Source organism: Lepisosteus oculatus, chromosome 5, assembly GCF_040954835.1.
Source record: "Lepisosteus oculatus isolate fLepOcu1 chromosome 5, fLepOcu1.hap2, whole genome shotgun sequence".
Classification (NCBI taxonomy): domain Eukaryota; kingdom Metazoa; phylum Chordata; class Actinopteri; order Semionotiformes; family Lepisosteidae; genus Lepisosteus; species Lepisosteus oculatus.
In genome coordinates this window covers 4730621-4747799 of record NC_090700.1, presented here as the reverse complement: position 1 = coordinate 4747799, position 17179 = coordinate 4730621, and the positions used below count along the sequence as shown (strand labels likewise).

The 17179-nt window shown below is 44.2% G+C and overlaps 1 protein-coding gene across 4 annotated transcripts in view; it reads right to left on the bottom strand.

Annotated features, from left to right (window-relative positions):
* The window catches only part of cnksr2a (connector enhancer of kinase suppressor of Ras 2a), a 112657-nt gene that overhangs the window by 56711 nt on the left and 38767 nt on the right, over window positions 1-17179 (bottom strand). For 2 of the 4 annotated variants that reach the window (XM_015341501.2, XM_069189904.1), the window contains exons 4-8: window positions 11323-11428; window positions 7104-7145; window positions 5088-5207; window positions 2787-2846; window positions 458-526 (exon numbers count right to left, since the gene is read on the bottom strand). In XM_015341501.2, coding sequence (XP_015196987.2) covers window positions 458-526; window positions 2787-2846; window positions 5088-5207; window positions 7104-7145; window positions 11323-11428 — 397 coding nt within the window. The remainder of the gene's footprint in view (window positions 1-457; window positions 527-2786; window positions 2847-5087; window positions 5208-7103; window positions 7146-11322; window positions 11429-17179) is intronic. The other 2 variants (XM_015341502.2, XM_015341505.2) reach the window with 1 other exon arrangement.

Sequence of the window (17179 nt, the reverse complement as noted above, 5' to 3'; positions counted from 1 at the left end):
CTCTATACTGTATGCAACTACACAAGATCACTGGACAGCTCTGAGAGAGGTTTGCAGGGAGAGGCAAAGCACAGTCTTCATTTCCACACAGTAATTTCTCTTACCTAAATAGCAGCTTGCTATATTAAAGTGCCTTTCATATAGAAGAGCTTTCATCTCAGTCACAGCTTTAATTCATCAATTTCTAAATCTGTGAAGCTCAAACCGCTGATGCAAATGAAACCAATTAGGTTCCAATTCTTCTGTTTTTCTTTTCAGAAATGTTTAGGTGCCTCAGGCTCGGCCATATGTGTAACCCTTGAAACATCATGACATGCAGTGTACAGGAATGGCTAAGTATGCATATTTATGCAGTAGGCATGTTATGAAAACAACTGTGTCATGTCATTGTGTCATGAGAGCAATATGACACATGGGAGCTGAAACTGGTAACAAGAAAAAAGTCGGAGATACACACCACAGTCTGATGGTTGACTTGGATGACTTCATCCCCAGCGTGGATCTTCTTGCATCGATCAGCTGGAGACTGAAAAGAGCGAGAAGGAGCTCGAGTTAGAAAGATCCCCAGAGAAAATTTAAGTCACTTCCAATTTTCACCTGCCCTGCTTGCTGCTGCACTGTCTACAGCCTCAAGGGCCAACACGTAGCTCTCCCTGGCAGCCTTTCACACTGCCCTAGTGATGGGCGTACAGTGTAGGTCTGCTCTGCTCCTGCTGGGATTCGATCATGGTCACACAGCCCCACTCTAGTCTGCCCCTGCTGGGAGTCAGTCACGGTCACACAGCCCCACTCTAGTCTGCTCCTGCTGGGAGTCAGTCATGGTCACACACAGCCCCACTCTAGTCTGCTCCTGCTGGGAGTCAGTCATGGTCACACACAGCCCCACTCTAGTCTGCTCCTGCTGGGAGTCAGTCACAGCCACACAGCCCCACTCCAGTCTGCTCCTGCTGGGAGTCAGTCACAGCCACACAGCCCCACTCTAGTCTGCTCCTGCTGGGATTCGATCATGGTCACACAGCCCCACTCTAGTCTGCTCCTGCTGGGAGTCAGTCACGGCCACACAGCCCCACTCTAGTCTGCTCCTGCTTGGAGTCAGTCACAGCCACACAGGAGCTGCTGGAACTCTTCCATGCTCATGTGCAGGCTCAGAGCCACCACATGCTACAGCGAAAGACAGAGGCCTCTGCTGTACTGCCTTGTTGTCAAGCTGGGCCACGTCACGCCTGCACTCATGTTTAGTGTCACTGAGACCCGTTACGGTCCATTCAGGAGTACAGCAGTCGCAGTGTTAATTCTCCTCAAGGATGATGTGAGAATACAACTGCACACCCTCTCACTGTTTTAATTCTTGATTTTAAAAATAAGGGATTTGATTTACTGCCTAGCGGGGTTTTTTTCTTAACTGTAAGAGAGAGGAAACATAAATAAGATGTTTCCAACAGACTATGCAAAACATTAGGATAAAAATTAAGTTCAAGAGCAAACAACACGAGTCTGGATCTGTTCCAGCGTCAGCTCCAAACATCCTACTCAATGGGGTGCAGAGGTCTTCTAGACTGGAAACTGTTTAAAAGAAATGTGCCTGTCCATTGTCTTATACAGTATGCTGTTCTGTGTGGGCTTCTTCCCACTGATGTCGTGTGCTAGAATCTGCCTGCTGGATGAGATCCTCATCTGATTGAGCTACTAACTAACAAACGAGCTGCACCGAACTAAATGGACTCTTCTCGTTTGCAGCCCTTCTAATATGTAGTGAGACCTCGTGCCTTTGTGTAACTGGGCCTGGTGTCGCCCCAGTGATGGAGTGAACACCTCACTTCCCAGTAAAGGCTCCACTAATGTGTGACCGTCGCGGTTCCGCGCAGGTCGTGCCCCCCCACTGCCCGTTCCGTCCCCCACACCTGGGGCGCGAACCCCGGTCTCCGGCGTAACGCCACAGGGCACCAACCGCGTGAGCTAAAGGAGACCTCCCCCAGCACAGGCAGCTGAGGACCCTGCTACGCGCAGGGAGGGCGCTGACGTCACCCCACTATTTCCACTACAAATACACGGTTGGATTTGTGATTCAAGGTCTTCAGGCAGTGTTAGAGCAAGATTCCCTGAGGCCCTGGTGCAAAATTCAAGCTGCATATGAGCCCCTTTCATATTTCTCACTCTCCCCAGGGTCGGAAATCTGCTTTCTAAGGTGAACCTCTCATGTATTTTCTGCCTTGCAGAGTGGGGTGTCCTACTGTAAATGCTGGATATTATATCACCCGCTCCCAAATCTCACAGCGCTTTAGATGACATGGTCAGAACGAACAGTGAAACAAGAAGCTGAGGACACACTGTACGTGGGAACTACATGGCAGTGCGCTTACAACTGAGAACAGGAGGCGGTCCTTTACAAGAAGGGTGGTGGGAGTCTGGAACAAGCCACCCAGTCATGCGTTTGAAGCCCATATCCTGGCTTTTTCCTGGATATTGCCAGAGTGTGTATGAGTATTATTTAGTACACAGGAAGTTGTGGTGGAAGTTTATCATCAGGCTATACTGTAGGTGGTTGTGCAGTGGCTTGTGATTAAATAAAAAACATTATTCTATGTAGGAACAAGTAATAGGTTTATTCCATGCTGAAAAGGAAAGAGAGAAAACACAACGTTTTGACTGTGGAGCCTTCTTTGGGTGTAGAATGATATGTGTTATTCTATATACATATGAATAACCACTGTTCTCCTCTCTGTACTGCATTACATACAGTAATTTGCAGGCTTGTATTATTTATTAGACTTGAAATGGATGCTTACGCCTTCAGTTGTTCCGGTAATTACATGCAGTCCATCATAAGTTGATTTGATATACATCCCCTGCAGAAAACAAAAAAAAACTTTAACAGGAGTCTGAAAAAAACAGGTTAAAAACAGAAATAGAACACAGGCATTTACTATTCAATCTGGAAGAAAGCAGGGCAGGAGAGACATGATGATAGGTTGGAATGAGATTATAATTCACTTAATTCTGATGTTTATTTACATTTGCCTACATTGACACAGTACTCGGTGCCTTGCTGAAAGCACCAACAGCTGTGCCCCACTTGGGAATTTGAACCGGCAACCTCCTTTGTTACAAGCACAGAGTCCTGACTAATTCTCTGTACTGCTGCTGCCTGTAACAGCTGCTTGACACACTCGCCAAAGACATCTTAGAAAAGACAGAAAACACTGAAGTTAAATAAGTTATGATATTACAGCATCAATTGTTTACAAGTTGATTGTCTGCAATGAAGGTGTGGGTGTAATTGTGGTTAGAACTCTGAACCCATTACCCATAGCATGATAGTCCACTCCATGCAAACACTGCTCCTTGCAAGAGGGACTTTATCTCTTAGAGATAGGCTCTAGCACTGCTGGGGATTAACCTGCAATGAGCTAGAATCCTGCTTGAAGGTATCTAATACACTTAGTCCTCCTAACTCTACAGGAGCTGGGTTCAGGCTCGACACACTCCAGCCCTGTGCCTCACTTCTGGTTGTGAAGCAGTGGCACTTCAATCTGCATGCAACACGGGCAGCAGGTCAGTGAAACGTATCCTGCAGATGAACTGTAATACCGATACTGTGGAGAGCGTTAGGGATACTCTTTGTAACAATGTACTACTCTCACTAGAAATTTCAACATGGTGAAACGTGCTTTAAAAACGAAGTGGCAGGCACTGAGCAATGCTCTCGGCTTCAATCTGTATCTGCAGCTAGGGATTAATTCTGCATCTTCTCGTCAGGAGCAATCCCTGTAAAACAAATTATTGTTTAACTGCAGTTTAAGCCGCTTTTTTCTTTTTTTAATTCGGCAGAACGCTGCACTCAATAGCTAAAGAGGAGCCCCCATAGAGATGCTTATTCGTCAGAGGAGTCCTGAAAATATAATCATAGCCCATGATCATTGTCCACAAAATCTACAGTGCATGCAATGCACACTGGAGCCCTTTGCCTTCTTGTGGTGCAGCACTGTGCTATATTATTCAGTGCAAACTCTTTCCCATCTTCTCTAGATGTTAAAATATATATAACTGTTCCTGCCTACCATTTCTATAAGTCTACAGATTTCAAATCTCTAATCATTTATATAAACCTTATTATTGTTTGCTTTTTCAAAGTGACTTAAAAACACCAGTCAAGCACTGTTCTCCTACCAAGGATGTGTTTTACTGTATCTTCACTTGGGGAAATCCTGCAAAACATAGTCAGGACAGATTCCGTGTGAAAATTCACTCAACTTTGCTAAGATCTGCTCTGCAGTTAAAAAGATCATCAGCATAAATGAGCTTCTTTCTCACATCTTTATTTCCAACACATTTCTGCATAACTTAAATCAAGAGCAGCTCAATTCTACTGCAAATGCTTCTGTTCACATTCATATACCGCTGAAATAAACTCAATTTTCCTCCTCTGCCAGACTGACATTTCAAATTACTGAGCTGATTAATCTTTCTTCAGAAGAACAGCGTCTCTCCCAGGATTGATTACATCTTCTCTGGAGCAATTTCTTATTCTCTGTTAAATGAGCTACTGCGAGACGCCAGCAAAACTTTTGGAAACAGAGCAACTCAGACTCCAGTTGGCTATTTTTATTGGGCCTACAGTTTTACAGAAGAGATAAATGTTCTTTGAAATCCTAAAAAGAGGTTTTGAGTGAATTACATTTTCAAATAAAATTATCATAAATCTTTATCTTTTAATATTTGTTGTTTCAGCGCCAAAAACCTTGTAAAATATCCGCTAAGCTGTTTTTCGCCGAGTTTGCATAGGCGATTTAAAAATGGCTGACCCCTTTCATTTCCGCCCGACTTTTACGGCACTTTTTGAAAAAAATCTACCCTCGCTTTGGTCAGGAGCACTCAATCCCAGAAGTCAGACCCCTGCGCCTTTTTTAAGATGTATGTGACACCGAGCCCAAGCCGAGCCCGCATGAGAAGGAGCAATGAAGTTAAGAGAAACGGCCCAGTTAAAGCTTGATGGGAGAAGCAGGGGAAGTGAATGGGAACAGCATAAGACAGGGGACGTCCGCTCCAGGGGTGGGCGCAACCGGCAGGCGCCCCATGCCAGCTCCTACCAGGCCTTCGCTGGGCTTGATGTTGGTCAGCTGCACCACCTCGAGGTGCGCGGACTGGGAGACGAGGGGGTCAGACGACAGGGAGATGATGTGGTCGCACACTCCGGAGAGAGTCTTGCACTGTGGGGAAAACCCAAGGGCAAACTAGTCACAGGGAACAAAGCACCGGCCACTCAGTACATCACCCGTGTACATAGAAACAGCCCTTCTGCGCCCATAACGCTCACCAGGCTGCAGAAACATGACAGCACTTAAACTCCAGTCTTTCTGCGAGCACCGTTGGGTTCACAGGGACGGCCATGAGCAGTCTCACTCTCGCCAGGGAATAGGCAAAACATCGCATTTCCAATGCTTTTACTTTCATTCTGATTCACGAAATGCATGTTTTTAGCACACACCAGCTCCGCCCCGTCTTTCTCTTTCTCTTTTAAGGGGGGTTTGCTTCTAGTAGGCCAGTTAATCTTCCAGCCCACCTGGAGGAAACGACACGGACGAAGACGCATTTTACACGACAGCGTGAGCCGTCGTCAAGCCAGTCTGAAAAAGACGATTTAAAGGTCTCGACTGCCAACTGCATTTCTTTTGAAATAAGGTTGCAGTGTTGAGCAGTGTTGGATAGAAGCGCGTTTTCCTTTAAATATCGCTCCACTTGCAGATACACATTGAACAAAACATCAGTCTGGGTGGAAGAATCATGGCTGTAACAGTATAAGTGTCTTTTTACTTGATATAATATAGAATATAGAATATAAAATTGGATAGCCAGTGTGCTGAAAAACACATTTCGTTAACAGACACTACTAATGAATTGCTGATGCATAAGAAAAGGATCAGACAACAGAACTCTGCATCAAGGCTAAAGAGCAGTTAGAACAGAGGAAACACACCAGAAAAAAAAAAACGAGCTCAAGAATACATGTCAGTTTGAAGTAAATATCTTTGTATGTTCTACAATTTAAACTACAGCAGGATTTTTGTATTGAAAGGCCTGTCGCATGGTTGTGCATCAGCTCCCAGTTCACAGCAGGCTGACAGCAGGGGAAGGACTCTAATGGCGCACTCAGCCCCGAGCAAAGAGGCTTTGACCACACTACGGGGAGCACAGACTGGTTATTGCTTTTGCTTTTATTCCAAACGTGCGGATCCAAAAATAGCCTGGTCTCTCGTTCACTTGAGTTTTTCCTGTCACCACGCTGCTGGCTGAGGTCCTGCTCCTCCAGCTCCAGATCTGTGGAGCTGCTGGGTGCCTTCACAGTGGTGACTGATTCCCAAAGATTACGGGAAGAGCTGGGGGAAACAGTGCTGACCAGTAGTGCTACTGTATATACAGCCGGCCAACAGGCATTTGAGCTCTGCTGACGACTTACATCTTTAAGATACAATGCAAACAAAAAGAGCTATTGGGGAAACGCTGCTCTGCACTGAGGCTCCTACTCTGTCACAGACATTTATACATTTAAAAACGAGTAGCATGTGTAGCACGGTGTATCGGAAAACAAGCTTGAGAAGCAACGTAAGCAATTCAGGCTGTCATTCGGACACTAGTTTCCGACCAAACTGAATTATTTGCCAAACAAACTTTCATTTGTAAAGAGGAACTGTTTGTCTGCTGTAGTTAAAATACAGTCCTGACTGTCAGCCGTGCACTGTACAAAAGGCTCAAATCTATTCAGGTTTATGCGATGCTTTTGCCAAGCTCTGTATGGCCTATACATTATGATTAACACCATGCTATAAAAATTGCTCTTTTATGGATTATAACGAAAGACCATCCCAATAGAAATACAGCTCCTGTTGATTAAGACGGTTCGCTAAGACCTTCCCTGCACATGAGCCCCAGTCTCGTCAATAATAAAATCAGCACGTGAAGCCAGTCGGTTCCGGAGCCCTTTTTCCCCCTGCTCACGACCAGAAACGTCCCGACCCGCACCGCTCTCAGAGAGAGTCCTCTCTCTCTGACTAACTGGGGCTCAAGCCTGCAAGCCACAACACTCACACTGCGGGAGGAGAACTTACCACATGAAGAATCTTATTCTCCGTTTCATAAACGGTACAATCCTGCAAGACAAAAACATTCCAATTTAGTTCACATTTCCAGTTAAATGCAATTGAATTCTGTATTCCCATGCTCCCATATGGCATCCTCTGTGTGCAACAAGGATGTGATGACTTACAGAGAGGTTTAAAAAAAGCCTAGCATTCACCCATCTCTAGACTCACATTTCCTCAGGGTTCAACAGATCTTATTTTTAGGCCTGTGAAGTTATGGATCATTTCTTTGATCAGAGGTTCGTTCGAAAACATCTGATTTGCTCACTACCTGTAAAAGAAAGTCATACAATCTCGATTGTACAGTACATCTGAAATGAGTGTGTTGATCTTGAGAGGATCAAGGTGCTTTTAAAGCCAGGTCTTGGATCAAGAAAGCGATGACCTTAAGAATGCCTAAAACATGAAGACCGTTCATGCTCATTCTAACTGCGTTTGGCAACTCAGCTGGTTAATCTCTGTACAGTCAGAGGATTAACGCTAATCACTGCTTTCTACTGGTGTGACTAACTGTGCAAACAAAGGAGCCGATTCGTGATTTCTGCAGCCGGAGATGAGTCAGGAGTGACCTGAGCCTGCAGTATAACAGGGCCCGCAGAGCCCCACTCAAACAGAACAGCCTGGAGAGATTGTTCATAATGCCATCTCTCACCTCTCTCCCACACTCCACAGGGAGTGCATTCTGTCTTTTTATTCTCTCAATGTCACAGATTGTTATCTGTCCATCAACCAAGCAAAATGGGCTGAACAGCTATGTCTCATTTTCACTGTTCCCTTTATGTTCCTTAAATGCTCGTAGAATGAAGTATCACTACGGTTTCAATATTAATGTTGCCATCTGATGAACACCTACTTAAAACAAAGAGCAGTTTGAGACAACGGAGATGTGGCTAATGCAGTTATAACATAAAATTACTCGAAAGCTACAATGAACCTCTGACCGCTGGATGGTCATCTTTGTGTTGAGTTTAAGTGATTTGCCAATGTCCTGGCAAAAATCAGACTGTCCAAGATCCTGATAGCACTCATTTTGCTGTGCAGCTGATTAAGAGCAGGAATAACCTACTGGAGAAATGGGCAACACTACTAGAACTGAGCTTCATTCTCCACATTAAAGAAAAGATACTGTTGCTCAGGAATCAGTCCAGAGAAGCGCAACCAGGTACATCCCAGGGCTTAAGGGAGTGTCCTACACTGACAGGCAGAAGGCTTTTCAGTCTTGAACAGAGAAGACTAGAAGGAGATCTGATACAAGTATTCAAAACCTTCAGAGGCACTGACAAAGTCAAACCAGTGGACTTTTTCACTAGGAGCAGGGAAACACAAATCAGGGGGCCCAAGTGGAAACTATATGAAAGTGCATTTAAAACAAGGGCAACTTCTTTACACAAAGGGTGGTGGGAGCATGGAACGCAGCATCCAGCCATGTGTTGACTTACTTCAGAACACAGCTGGACAAACCATTGCATGAATTACTTACTGCCTAACAGGCTAGACGGGGCAAATGACCTGCTTTCATTTGTAAATCTTTGAATGTTCAAAAAACATAAAGTACTGTATTTATACCATATATACAGTATATGTGTGTGTGTAGGATTCTGCATAGAGCTGATATTGTGTTAGGATGTGATTCCTACTATCAGCTGCGCTCTGTTTTATAACCACGGCGAGATACCTAAATATAGAAAAAAATTAAATCATTAATGAAACACTCGGATCTAAAATGACCAAGCAGTACCATACTGATTATAGCACCTGTCTCAGGAGTTCTAAGTTTGCTAAAAAAAGATAAAGCATGCTTCAGCATCCTTCCTTCTGCCAGTGTGCACATTCTCATGCAGCACTAAAGTGACTTCTCAGATAAAAATCTGAAAAGGGGACAAGTACTCTAGCTTACTAAAATAGAACTTAACAAAACTGAAAAGCACACACACACACATCCATGTCAGATTCAGAAAACAGACATGAAGACCAAGCCTGCTCTTGGGATCAATATAATGCAAACAGACTAGCTCATACAATAGACTCCACAGCAAAATCTGAGGATAAGGATTTTTTCTTCTCCTAAAGGGAAAACAATCTAAATTACTTTACGATTCAGGTTCATGTGTTGTATGTTAGGCTTTGGCATGCTTCTTCTGACTTGCTTTACATCTTGAACAGAAGAGGGTTCACCACCCTAATGGTACATCTCTCTAGATTATATGCAAATTCAAGACTCTTTTTTGGAAATCCAAGTTCATCCTTATTATATTCTCTCCCTGCAACTGAGCCTTCAGTGAGAGGGACAGGGCAGCCTCACACACACACACAGCCAGTAAACACAGGGACGAGTCTCAGTGAAAAGGAGACATTGGCAATTTGGGCTCTGGCAGAACAATACTCACTTCAAGAAGGGCTTACACTTACTGTAGTGAGCTTCACTTGATTCAGAGAAAACTGGTGCTAGGCTGGAGCACTGAGGAAGGCGCTCCTGATTTAAACAAGGGAAAATAACTATCCTTTCAAATGTATATGTCTTTACAATACCTCAAGGGCTAGCACTCAAGGGAGTCTCATCAGGCTTACTCTCTGAAGACTATGCCATTTAAGTCCCTCCCATTCCGAGAATTTTTTGTCTTCTGTCTCAGGTCTTACAGAAGAACCTGTCAGCTTTCTCAGAAATGAGAAGACACCTCTTTCTGCATGTATTTACTTTGCCTCTACCAGCACAAAAAGAAATTTAAATAATCTTTTTTGTTACATGCGGAGGAAATATTCCCTAAGCTTCCGAGCTCTGACAATTCCTCCCACACCTACTGTAACGCAGGAACACATCGATGCCGAAGGTCTAGCTGGGGATTCTATTTATAGGGGCTCAAATCCACATGCTTTTCAGAAAAGGCGTCTTATCAAATGAGACTGGTTCTCTTCTCAGCTAGCAGCACAAGTTTCTATTCTCTGGGCCTCAACGCACTTCAGTAAAACACAGTTGAGCTAAGTCTCTGAGTGCACAACACAGGCAAGCATGGCAGATTCAAACCAGACCTCATGCCCTAAGATGGGGAAGACTAAGCTTTGCCCACTACTTTGCGAAATTATTTAAAGCCGAGGTACACTCTAAGATATATATATACAGTTGTCCAGAGAGTTTAGACGCTATAAGGCTTTTTTCTTGAAATGTTGTTTCTCTGCATATCCCTCCCTGGGTTGCTGAGGTGACAAATTGAAGCAGTGTGATAATAAATGGACCCCTGTGCAGGTATTGATCCGTGACAGCTACAGCTAATGGTCAAGTCTCAACACCCCCAGCTTTCTTCAGCACCAATTCTCTGGGCTGGGGAGCTGTTAACATTGATTGAAAGGATGTTTTTTGAGCTAGTTAGGCGACTGCACAATCGGCGTGCCTTGTCCTCGGCTGAGACTTTTCTTTCAACTTTCTTTCGTCTGGAACATTTGGGACCAGCTAAATCAAACAGCCTGAAATGAATCTGAATTAAAATCCATCTTAAAGTCCTCAGTCAACATCCATTCTTCTCAGTGATCCGTACAACAATCCAACACAAGAGTTTCTGGCCACGCAGTGTCTAATCTGCAGATTTGCAGACAACTGCAGACTCCACTGCTACTGTACTTGGCCATTCATAGGAAACATTTTTTTTTTTCACAAAAAGACCAAAGCATAATAGGCCTCTGGTCATTTATCAATTCTTTGCACAGCCTTGAGTTTAATAAAACAATCCATCAACTTCTAATTATGTAGCCTTGCACGATATGGGGATGTTGTGTTGGAATATCCAAAGCCGTGGTGAGATCTTGTGAGGAATAAATCTAAACTTGTCTAATCTGTCAGCAAAAGGATGTCAGACTGTTTTGTTTAACAGCTCCCTGTTGGATTTGTGAAGGATTTTGTTTCCCAGTCCAAGAAGTTGTTCATCTGCATTCTGGTTGTTTATCCTCTCCCACTGAGAATCGAGTTAGCATCCCACCAGAGCTGTCCTTGTGCTGAGGAGGGAACTCCACCATTGGCAGGCCTGTTAGTGTCTGTTCCATTGTTGGCCACCAGGGGTCACAATTTCAAACTTCAACGTTTCTACACCAGTGGCTGCAACCAGCTGCCTAAGCAATCTGCAGCCCACATCTTGCCCTAGAAAGTTGTAAAAATATAGGAAAAGCTCAGGTGTTGCCCAATGTACATGACAATTACCTGTTGTACAATGGTGGTCAGCTCCAGGCACAGCTGAATGACGTTATTCCTTGTGACAGAGTAATCTGTCACTGCAGCAAAGGGAGACCTGAAAAAATAATAGCATCTGGAATTAAACCATTAGAAAATTCTTTTTCAGGCATCCAATACTTGACAAAATTCCCTTGTGTCATTGAATCATTATGGCGACTCTATGTATGTGCACGTGTTTGCACAGTAATGATTCCAAGGGCCAAAGGCACGTTCGTAGTGTCCGCAAAACACCAGAATGGACCCAGCCCGGAAACGTCTGTGAGCTGTCACAGCCCCACCCCACCCTGCCACTGGAAATCTTTCGCCTTTCCTTCTCTGGAAAACGGCTCCTCTGTCACCTTCCTACAGGAACTCTTGATACAGTCAGCACCCAATCGGGCCTGTCACTCTCCCCTGCTGTACACCATGTGGAAAGCTGACATTTATTTTAAAACGGCTTTGATGCAAGTTGCATCACTGAAAATAGCCTTGGGCAGTCTAAGATTAGAGCAGTTCTCCAAAATATTTGGATCTTTTTTCAGTCTGGTGTAATTTTTTGTGTCATTACAAGAAACACAACAGAAAACACAAGGCTCACTAGACTAGATTATATAGTAAACTAAAGTCTATATTGCCAAACGTTATTATTATATTTGTGTGTACTAAATTATACATCACTAGCCTGAAAATGTACTTTCCTTTTCAGAAATGTTTTCTAGCGTTTGGCTTATTTTCTGTGTCTTCCTTGTTCTCCTGGCTTTGGAATTCTCTCTGGCTTTTTTCCATGTAATTTTATTCTTTATCATAAAGCGCTTTGGGATGATTGCTGTTAATGGTTTCTATCTGAAGTAGCTTATAGTCATTATTATTACATCAGCATCTGAAAATGTGGCAACCAGTATCTGATAAGCACCTACTCACACAAACAGGCATTTAGTGAGAACATGAATTCTGTTTAAACGAGCACAGCTGTCTCTTTTACTCCAGGATTCAGCGAGCTTAAGGGAAGAAAAAAATACTAAAAATACTTGAAATATTACGCACACACTCGCTCCCCAAAGACCAGATTGAGCATCTTGCAGGCCAGGAGGGGATGTGCGTTTTTACAGCAGAACTTCAATTTATCTCATCGGAGCTTTTCACACTTTTTATAAACCTCTGAGCTAATTTAGAAAATATAGGCCATTTGCATCGAGGTTAGGAACAAGCTCGAGGAACACATTGACTTTTTTATTTTTAAACAGTTCACCGGTTTTACTTTCCAAGACAATAGTACAGTACAACAGATGAAAGCAGTTGTTTTCATTCTCTGACGGTTTCACCTGACCCATTTCGCTGCTCTCTAGTGAAGCCGCCACTGTTTTCTAAGAAACGCCACTCACCCTCCTATGCAGTTTGGCAGCTTCAGGATATTCTTGGAATTGTTTTTTTAATGGAAAACTAATTTGACTGGCCTTTACAGCTGTCAAAGCATCAGCTCTCTTAAGAGATAGAAAGTTGAAAGTTAGTGCTGCGATGAGGAGCGGTGGTAAATTAAGAAGAATGGGCTGCTTTTGTCTTTGCACAGAAAAACTGAATTAGTTTCACCGAGAGTGACTTGAAATGGAACATGCATTTCTGTGATGCCTGCAGGACATTTCACAAATTTGCCGGACTAAGCTACCGTATGTGATATAACATTGGAGCATGATGCATAATAACCCCAATGCCCCACCCATACTCCACCCACACCACCATATTAATACTCAAAGCCCTTCCCTCAGGAACAAGATACAACACAAAGTCTCTGATGGCTTCCTCCTGTACACTTCTCCATGGCTAGTCATATTTTTGGAATTTATACAGTTACACACTACTCTTTGGTTACTACTACTCATATTAGAATGTATACAGTTACACACTGTCTACTCTTTGGCAGACAGAACGCATGACTATTCGCACTTCGTTCAAAATGAATTCTATACATTTTTTAAATTGTTTTACAACAGCCGAGTCCTTTAAGGGCTGATCTCTCCTGCATTTTTCACATGTGTTATTGTGTAATATGAAATTAGGTTGATTGTCTCCTATTTGCAAAAGAAATATTAGCTCGGGTACAGCAGCTTTGTCCATATCCTGTGGGCACCACAGGAGTGCCTTATTTTGGATTCTGGATGACCTGTACAGGAATATGCAATGTGTTAATGCTGAGCTGGATTAAGCTTTAAGACCACCAAAAGCTTTCTGCTTGCTCCGTAGCAGATACAAAAGGAAGTAGTATTTCCGATTTTTGCTTGGATTTTGAACACACTTAATCTTTGCCCCAAAACTCCAAAATCAGTAACAGCTGATCCCTAAACTCACATTCTAGGACAGAGTGTTAGCACTGATTAGGCCGGTGTAAATTGTTCTAGCACAGGCTGGAAAGAGAGCAGTGGGAGCACATTAACAAAGCTTTTTCCACAAGATTGTCAGCTTGTCTTTAATGCTTCACTGTGGAGTCTGAAGCTCCTAATCCTGTCCCACATTGGCCACAGCTTTTAGGATTCGTGTCCATCCACATCCTCTTCGAGAATGAAATGGAACTCCGCCAGGCAGGGCTGAGATCACAGTGCCACTCAAAAGTTGTTGAGACATCAGAAATGATAGAGGCTCGGTTGAGTGAGTGAGAATCAGTTTGCTCCCAGTCATGGAGGTATACTTCAGCCAGAACAGCAGCAGTTGGGAAAAGTGGTCAGGGCTCTGGACCTCTAACTAGGGGGTTGCGGGTTCAAATTTCAGATAGGCCCAGCTGTTTGCTCAGACTGTTTGGATGAACAGCCCAGCTGCATCCCTGGGTACAAATGTGAGATGCTTTGGACAAAGGTAGCAGCCAAACAAAATACCAGCAAATATTGGCAGAGGGACAGATAAAGATGGGTTATTAAAATTCTTGCAGTGCAGATTTACGCACCTTGGCTGCCGTGAAGACTGAAGTTAAAATTCAGTTTCACAAATAATGGCCGTTTCTATTTTTGAGCAACCCTTTCTGTTGAATGCTGCATAATCATCATCATCTATCTTCGTGTTACTTTCTTCAACGGTGACACTCAGACACTCCCAGAGGGAGCACACTGGGACACAATGGGACTTCGTTCAGCAGCTGATGACTTTTACAAAAAAAACGTCCTTCCAAAAATGACCTTTGAGCGTCGCCCACTTAATTCCCCTGCACGCAGACGGACGTGGCTTTCAGCGAGCTAAAATAAAGTTCATTCCAATGCCAAACAATAACCGCCGTCAACCAAAGAGAGGATCCAGCCCTATTGAAATTTCCAGAGCAGCTGCAGGTCAGCGAGGTCATGTCATGATCGCTAACCCCTCCTCTTAAGGGAGCTCCAGCCCTTCCTCGTTCCTTCCCATTCTCTGCACCTGTTCCCTATTCCCGTTCCCCCTTTAAAAGCCAGACGCTGACCTCACTCCTGGCTTCTCATTGATTTCCGTGTCGTGAGAGCCCGGGGTCCTGCTGCGTCTGGCTCCGTTATGGTTTTAGTTTCAAGTTCCTGATTCCTTGTCCCGCCGGTCCCGACCCGGTTCTGGTTTTTAACTACGGATGGATCCCCTGGTCTTGGACTAAACCTCTCGTCTTGGATTCCTCCTCTGGATTTACCCTTGGATTGTTCGCCCTGGATTCACTCCCCCCGGACACTAGCACTGCATGGACACGTTCCCCTGTCTCCTGACCGATTCCTGCATGATATTTTTCCCCTTGTGTCTTCACTATTCTGGATTGCGTCGTCCGCATAGGGCCCGGAAAGAACTGTTCGTGACAGGTCAGAGGATTCCTGGGAAACAAGCAGTTGGGATCACAGCTGTCAGCGGGCTGCCCATCCTAATGAGATTAAAAGGCTAAAAGCACCTTGACTTGCATTAAAACTCACACGTCTCAGCAGCCGTTTGGTTACATTTCTGCCTCCTTGAAGAGAAAGGCTGTGTGTGTGTGTGTGTGTGTGTGTGTGTGAAACGGCAACGTTACAAAATTGAAGCCGAAAAGCTTATCTTCTGAATCTGAAGAAGGTAACATAAACAAGACTGACAGTAACGCAATTACCCTATTGATTGGGTACACCCAGAGTGTAAACTCTTCGGAAACAGATCATTTCCTGCATTGCTTTTAATGACATAACTAGTCTTTTCATTTCAGAAAAGCTATCTGAGCTTGTTTTGTGTTTTTCTGGCCTTTCCTGCGCTTTAGAACATAAGTGCAGACACTCATGAAAGGAGGCCACCAGGCCCAGTTCAGCCCTTCCTTGAGAGCGTATCCCTTTCATCAACAGGGCAGGGCAGCTTGTTCCAGACTCCCACAACCCTACACGGTGCCTCCTGTTCTCAGCTTTAAATGTGCTTCTAAGTGTGATGCCACAGGGGGCGTTTCTGTTACACCAGCTGGGCTGAAGTCTTAACATCCAGTCCGTTTTACTTCCCTCTTCCACCGTAAACCTGCATGGTACTTCCGCAGTCTTCTCACTCTAAGACAAAAACACGGACAGACTGTCACAGCAACACGTAGGCAAAGCAGGAATGTGAGCTCCAATTAATCACAAGCCATGAGAGCAAGCTTCCAGCGCTAAAAAAGTGACATAACACTTTAGTCATCTTTTGTTTGTTGTACTCTGCCACACAGAGAGTTACATAAGGAAATAAACAAGGTTTTTACTTTTCAGATTCATACTTCAATACTTCCACACATTAATAATAATAACTGCTTACGCTTATAAAGTTCTTTTCTGGACACTTCACTCAAAGCGCTTTACAGGTAATGGGGATCCCCTCCACCACCACCAGTGGGCAGCCCCACCTGGATGATGCGACGGCAGCCATAGTGCGCCAGAACGCTCACCACACATCAGCTATCAGTGGGGAGGAGAGCAGAGTAATGTAGCCAATTCATAGAGGGGGATTATTAGGAGGCCATGATTGGTGAAGGCCAAAGGGGAATTTGGCCAGGATGCCGGGGTAACACCCTTACATTTTTCAAGAATCACACTGGGATTTTTGAGAGTCAGGACCTCGGTTTTACATCTCATCCGAAGGACGGCGCTATTTAACAGTATAGTGTCCCCATCACTGTACTGGGGGATAAGGACCCACACTGACCTCAGGGTGAGAGCCCCTACTGGCCCCACTAACATCTCTTCCAGCAGCAACCTTAGTTTTTCCCAGGAGGTCTCCCATCCAGGTACTGACCAGGCTCACACCAGCTGAGCTGCAGTGGGCTGCCAGCTCTGAGTGGCAGGTGATATAGCTGCTGGCATTGCAACATTAACCAAAGTCTTGCCGTACAGACTAATGTGGATCATACTTATGGGTCTTTAACAAGGTACAAAGGAAATATCCTGTGCCACTTTAAACCCTTAGAAGCAGACAGACAAATTATTTTGCACCAGGGCATCAAATATCTCATTTGTGCTTGTCCATGCAGCATCTGACAGAAGCAAACTTGAAACCTCAATTAGCTATGTTGTTGTCATGGCTTTGATAAATGTACCATGATCCTGGCAGAGCAAAGCTTTTGCAATGCTGAAGGTGCTGGACATGCATATTAAAACCAGCGAGACACCAAAAACCAGACTATGAAAACACCGAGAACAGTGTCCAAACATGAAAACACTATGTACTTGAACAAAGCGTACTTGGAAAACATAGTCCTTGGGATAAGGAGATTAACCGATTAGTTCCAACCTAATCTGCACTCCAGACATGAAAGTGAATTTAAAACCCAGAACAGAACTTCTTTACGTGAAAGGTTGTGGGGGAATGGAACAAGCTTGCTAGTCATGTTGTTGAATGCAACGCCCTGGTTTCTTTCAAGAAACAGCCAGGTGAG